This window comes from Alligator sinensis, unplaced genomic scaffold (genome assembly GCF_000455745.1).
Source record: "Alligator sinensis unplaced genomic scaffold, ASM45574v1 scaffold1216_1, whole genome shotgun sequence".
Classification (NCBI taxonomy): Eukaryota; Metazoa; Chordata; order Crocodylia; family Alligatoridae; genus Alligator; species Alligator sinensis.
Window position 1 is genome coordinate 345789 of NW_005842018.1, and position 6506 is coordinate 352294.

The 6506-nt window shown below is 41.9% G+C and overlaps 1 protein-coding gene across 1 annotated transcript in view; it reads left to right on the top strand.

The window, feature by feature from the left end:
- Window positions 1-1720: 1720 nt before the first annotated feature.
- GRM3 (glutamate metabotropic receptor 3) overlaps window positions 1721-6506 on the top strand; it is a 66177-nt gene continuing 61391 nt past the window's right edge. Inside the window, exons 1-2 of the mRNA XM_006022110.1 lie at window positions 1721-1772; window positions 3703-4306. Of these exons, the coding sequence (XP_006022172.1) occupies window positions 3809-4306 (498 nt within the window). The 5' untranslated portion in view covers window positions 1721-1772; window positions 3703-3808. The remainder of the gene's footprint in view (window positions 1773-3702; window positions 4307-6506) is intronic.

Consider the following 6506-nt stretch of genomic DNA (forward strand, 5'->3'; position numbering starts at 1 on the left):
AGACATGACCCAGAATCTTTAACCAAAAGGAGTGTGTGCCTGTGTCTAGTGAGAGGAAAAGAAAGTCAGATGTATTGGTAGGAGCAAAATTCAGAGTCTCTGATTTTCCATTCTGAAAAAGAAAGGATGAGTGTGCATGCGCTTGTGCGTGTGCTGAAGTCAGCATTTTCCATTCCTTTGCTTCTAGCCTACCCCCATCTTTTGGACCATGACATGACTCACCACTGTCAAATCTCTCTTGAAATCATATTTCTATGACAACTATTGCCACACACCCAACTTACATAGAAAGATGGAACAGGACTGGTGATCTGTTTGCTTTCAGATCACCCTGGGAAGCCACTTGCACTGTGTCACTTGCATTGATGCAGCTCTATTGAGCCAGATCCTGCCCCCATTTGTAAAACTCAGTCCAGAATAGGGCCATGACTTACAATGGCTTTACCCCAGGTATATCAGAGTATGTGATGCATTTGGTATTGAAGAGATTAGCTGGTAAAATGGCATAAACAGATATATGACCAAAGACCAGAACCTCTCTGCCAAGACACCACCCTTCTCCCAGAGCCAGAAAGTTTTGTTTGCTTTCCTTGTGGCCCCAGCACTTTTTGACTAGTGGCCCAGAGGGCCAACTTCAAAAGAAGGGGGTTGGGAGGTGTCTTCAGCCATGATTATCCCAGAACCTGGGGCTTAGCTACTCTGCATAAACCTATAAGGTATGGGTTCAAACCCCCTGAGAGAAACAGGGGCCTAGAACCCACACCTCCAATATCTTGAGCCAATGGTTTAATCACTAAGCTACTAGAGCAGTCAAAAAGGATACGTGCTGTTTGAAAGGTGGATGTGGTTGCTGCATATGTATGTTTCTTTCTGCTTGGGTCAAAAGCCCTGCTAAGACACGTATGCCTCATGCCATCAAGAAACAGTGAGATTGCAACCAGAAAGACATTCCTCATTCACTGTCTTAGCAGAGGTTAAAATTTGCCACTGGAATGAACAGAAAGTCAGTGACTCCTGAGTAATCAAGGATCCATCTTCACAAGCCTGTCAGAGGTCTAGCAAAGACCTGGAATCAGGACTTCTCAACACCTAGAGTGTTGAAGAAGTGAAGTGGATTTACTGAGGAGAGCAGATTAAGGATTGGTTTTACTTCTATTTCTTACTTTTCACAACAATCACTCTTTAGGGCACATCAAAAATGTTTCTCTTGGGGCCAAGTCAAGTTTTCCCTAGGCAGCTCTTTGGTTTCCTCTTCAGAGCCAAAAAGCAAACAAACACAGGGCATGTCTACACATGTGCCTTAATGCACAGTAGCCTATTTTACTGTGCAGTAAAGCATCACATCAAAAACATGGTAATATGCTAATGCACAGAAAAATAGGCAGCATTAAGCATCATTACAAAAACATGTGCTTCAGCTACTGCACAGTAGGGCAGCCTAAAAATCTAGGCTCAAGTAGGGGCACTGAGCAAACCTGGCCCTTCATCTCTATATGCCTCTGTAGCAGGAGCCTCTAATCCCTGTTACTGAAAGGTGAAAGCTGCAGTGAGGCAGACTGCAGGTGCAGACTGTAAAAAAGCAGGCTCCAGAGCAGTAAGCCTGATAATTAACAAAGAGGAACCCCTGTGTATGATTAGGGGAGGGAAGCCTGGTAACTAGAAAGGGTGGAGCCAGGCAAGAATTTAAACAGAGCTCCTAGTCTGAGGAGTCAGTGTGACCCAGGAGAGGTTGATGGAAGGAGCTGGGCAGGACTGGAAAGAGACACAGGAAGGTAAGTTTGCTTAGGGGTTTGTTTTAGGGTTTGCATCAGCTGTAAGGTATGGATGTGGCTGAAAGGGAGGTAGGAGACCACTGAGGGTGCTTAGGGATGGTGCTGCAGGTTTGTCTAGTTGATGTAGGACCAGAAAGGACTGAAGGTCATTTGAGAGAGGCCTGAATGGAGGGGAGGTGACTGAGAGCTCTGGCTGAGGATAGTTATTGGGGCCGCTGACAGAGCACTAGCTGAAGATGATTATCTGGGCCCTGAAAGGCAGCCTACCGGGGAGCTATACTGTGGGGAAAGCAAACCCAGTGAATCTCACTGAGGGCCAAGTGATCCCAGGCAACTGAGCAGGATGGAGTAAGGCATCTAAGGCCACACTCCGCTTTTCTAAGGGAAGCCTCTGAAAATTCATAATAACCTCAAAAGGCACGGCAGGCGAGAACAGACGAAGTGGCTCTGATAAGCCAGAGTGTGAGGAACGGGATTAGAATGACTGCTGGGGATGCCATTACTGCTGGGGATGCCCACAGAGACGGGATCCTGTTAAAGCCTCACTTCTCCAATCTGAAAATGAGGGATAACAACTTTCATATCTGTGCTGTAATTATATTAGTTTAGTTAAGATCTTCAGCTACAATGGTTGCAGAGGCCAAACACACACCTGTAGAAAAGACAACATTGAGAAGATCTCAACATATGTTATAATCCAGAGAGTCTATCACTGGCATAGAAACAGATATGATTGAATTACTAACTGCAAATAAATTATCTTTTTTTTAAAATGTCATATGTATGTAGGTTTCTTGTTGTTTGACTTGTTCTGTAGATGGCTGAATAATATTTTGCAAATAATTTTATCGTCCTAAATTTGACACCGAATTATTTGTGAAATATATAGTTTATTAGTAATTATTATTTTGCAATTATTCCTACCAGTCCAGGAAAGATGTTTACTTCCTTTTCGTGCACTGGTTAATAAAACATATGATATTAGCAAAGCATATTGCCTGTAGTGAAGATGTCTGTTTCCAGTTGACGTATCACCTGTCTGTGAATGGAGAATTCTGATGAAAAGGGCTTCAACTCGGGATACATACAACTATACTGAAATCAATATAGCTATAAAGAAACACATTTAACTGTGTAGCTGACTTCTTAATGATTTATGATATTAAGATCCGGAATAAATGCTGTCCGTTCCCACAATCTGTACATCAAATAGAATTTCCACTGGAACAAACAGAATAAGCTTGTTTGACCATCTTTCAATGTTAAATTTTAATCGCCTTTATTCTTAAAATTTCTTAGCACTCTATTTTAAATAATGCTAAGTGTTCCTAAATTATACATAACCCTGCAAGCCTAATCATAACAAATTCTGCTTTAAGGAAAAGGTAAGTATAGTAATAAAATATTAAAGTGCACTATTTAAATATTACCACACTTGATTTTGTTGGGGGGAGGAGGGAAGCTGGAGTTCTAGGTTGACATTTTAAGTCATACACTAAAGAGATTATATGAAGGAGTTTCCGGACAACTTATTTAAAGAGAGACTGTGTGTGTGTGTGTGTGTGTGTGTGTGTATATATATATATATATATATATATATATATATATATAAAGGGGTTTGCACGTGTGTGTGTGTGTGTGTGTGCATGGGAGAGAGAGGGAGCATTTTCTGTGGGCATATACACGTAATGAAACTATTATACTATCACAGGATTTCTCTTTTAAATCAATGACAAAACACCCATTCATTTCAATAGGGGTAGATATTGGTCCCAAAATACATACTTCACTCCCGTGTGCGTGCTTGTCTCCCACTGACTCATGCACCAACCTCTCCAGTTCCCCTTCAATAGCACTCTGAATGTTTTATGTAGAAAAGAAGATAACTCATGTCTCCTTTTGCCTTTTCTAATTCCTTACATCTCTCTAGGAATTTGATGGACGGTCTTGCTGACTTGCTCTTCGCTTGCTTGGGGGACAGCATTTCGCACTTGACAATGGAGCAAGAGGACTGAGGGGAACTTCTACTCCTGCCAATGTTTCTTAAAGCTGCCAAAACAGGACCAGTGAAGATGTTTACCAGGCTCCAGGTCCTTGCCTTAGCTTTGTTTTCCAAAGGAGTTTTCCTTTCCCTAAGTGACCATAACTTTGTAAGAAGGGAAATTAAGATAGAAGGAGACCTGGTCTTGGGTGGTTTATTCCCAATTAATGAGAAAGGCACTGGGACAGAAGAATGTGGGCGAATCAATGAAGACAGAGGCATCCAGCGCTTGGAAGCGATGTTGTTTGCCATTGATGAAATCAATAGCGACAATTACTTGCTCCCAGGAGTTAAACTTGGAGTTCATATTTTGGACACCTGTTCCCGGGATACGTATGCTTTAGAACAGTCTCTGGAGTTTGTTAGGGCATCTTTGACAAAAGTGGATGAAACGGAATATATGTGCCCTGATGGATCATATGCCATTCAAGAAAATATGCCGTTACTCATTGCCGGTGTCATAGGTGGTTCTTACAGCAGTGTCTCCATACAGGTAAGACATTTCAAAAGTTACTCCCTTGGAAGACAATTATTCATCTTGCGCTTCCTTTAAATAAAAGCACTATTAAGCATGTTACTGATAATGAGCCAAAATTGTTCCTGTGGTCAATGAATTTACACCAGCTGTGAATTTATTCCACTGCCCCTCCACCCCTTCCTGGTTAGTTTTTGTTTTTTGTTTTTTTTAAACAGTCCTTCAATAGCTGTAGGATTGAAGCAGATTCTTCATTATGCAATTCTTCTTAATGAGGCTATAACCCAGTTGTTTTAAGGTTTCTGAAGAATAACTTATTTTAAGCTTTGTATTTCACAACATATTTTAAGTTGAAGAAATATTAACAAATTCACATCATTGTTTTTGCATGGGAACCTAATAATACCACATACATTTCAAAGATAATGAAAACTTGTGTCATGCAAACGAAGAAGATTTTTAAGTATTCCATCTCCTTCATCCACATCTGGGTTGTATAACAGACGCATGCATGCAACAAACCACCCCCATGCTGGTTGCACCATGCATGGGTGCCCTGTTTCACTTTCAGCACCCCGGCTGCACTGCACTGTATGGGAGCTCCAGGCCACCAGCTCAACAAGCTGTGCCATCACCCTCTGTCCTCCAGGGGCCAGGATAAGGTGAGAGCCCAAGACCCTGACCCCTCCTGCAGCCAGAGTGATGGAAGCAGTGGGAACCTGTGGGCCATATGATAACCATGGGCCAACAGTTAGATAGCCTTGATCTAGATTGATAAGAAACTAAAACAAAAAATCATGTAACAGCCCCAAAATTTTATTATAGCCAAACCAAAGGCAACTCATATATTTCAGCTATTTAGGCAGAGATGATCCTGGCTAGAACAGAAGCTTGAACTAAATGCCCTTTTGAGGTCTCTTCCAGCCATATTTTCCTATAATTCTGCGATTTTTTTTTTTTTTTTTTTTTTTTTTTTTTTTTTTTCTACATCTTAGTCTACTGAAGCTGTTAGAACTTTTCCTAGTAACTTCAGTCAGCTATGTATCAGGTCTTATTCGTGGTAGCCACAATTCCTAACCATGTTTCTAAATTTGTTGTTGTCTCTCCCTTTCTTTATATTGTTCCTCATAAAAATGCTTTTAGATCCCTGCTAAGAATCAATAAGGAAGTTGTCTGGAGAGGTGCAAAGTAAGCAATACTATATGGCAGAGTACAGTTGATTAGGTTTTAATTGAATTAGAAATAAGTCTGTGAACAAAAAGAGCAAATATTTTCCTCCATGTTTTTGCAGGAAATCTGCCTCCCTCTGTCCCTATTCAGGTGTTTTTACAGCAGTCATCTCCAAGAATCTTTCAAAACTCGCATCCCCTGCCTTAGTATACACTGCACAACATTATAAAAAGCTTCTGTGAGGACTATAGATGGAGATCAATGTGGTTCTCTTTGGTTAAAGAAACAAGCCAAATTGTGCCTCCCTTGTACACAAGTGATGAGACTGTTTATATACTCTGAGACAAGGAGTTCAATATTATATCAGGGTCAAACAACAAAATCCTGCCCTGCAGGTGGCTCTAGTGGGGGGAAAAAGGCATAGTATGCTTCACTTACCCCTTTTGGAAGTAATGTGCATTTCATCCAGTCCTAGAGGAAGGCACTGGATATTATCTTATCCGATGAATTAAACCACCAGTAGGTTGAGAGCATTCTGACTCATATCATACATGCATGAGCACACAACAAGGACTAAGAGAGGGCATGTCCTCTTTATGGTCCAGATAACCACCTGTTCTGTACATTCATGCAAGGGAGTGAGGGACGATACATGGCATGGACAAAAGCCACCTCTACAAAGCTGCTACTCGCCCCATGCAAATAGAAAGAATCACAACTCAGCCCTGCAGGTTCCAGATAGCAAAGTGTGGCAGGCGGTGCATAATATGCCAGGCATATAAGCAGGAACCCAGTCATCGGCTGCCCACCTGTGCAGTTCATGGGGTCTGTGGCAAGGAGTTATCCATAAATTAACAACTCCAAGAGTTAAGAGGGAGGCGTAAACGCACCCTGATGCATGTTCCCATTCAGCATTCCCAAGAATTCCTACAAGGTGCTGCCAAGATGGGCTTGAGGCCTAAAGCACAGCCAGTATCACTCCAGCCCTTTGCCCCAGTCACTGCTCTTCACAAGGGCAGAATTGTCTTGCACTCTGTGGGGCACCTGG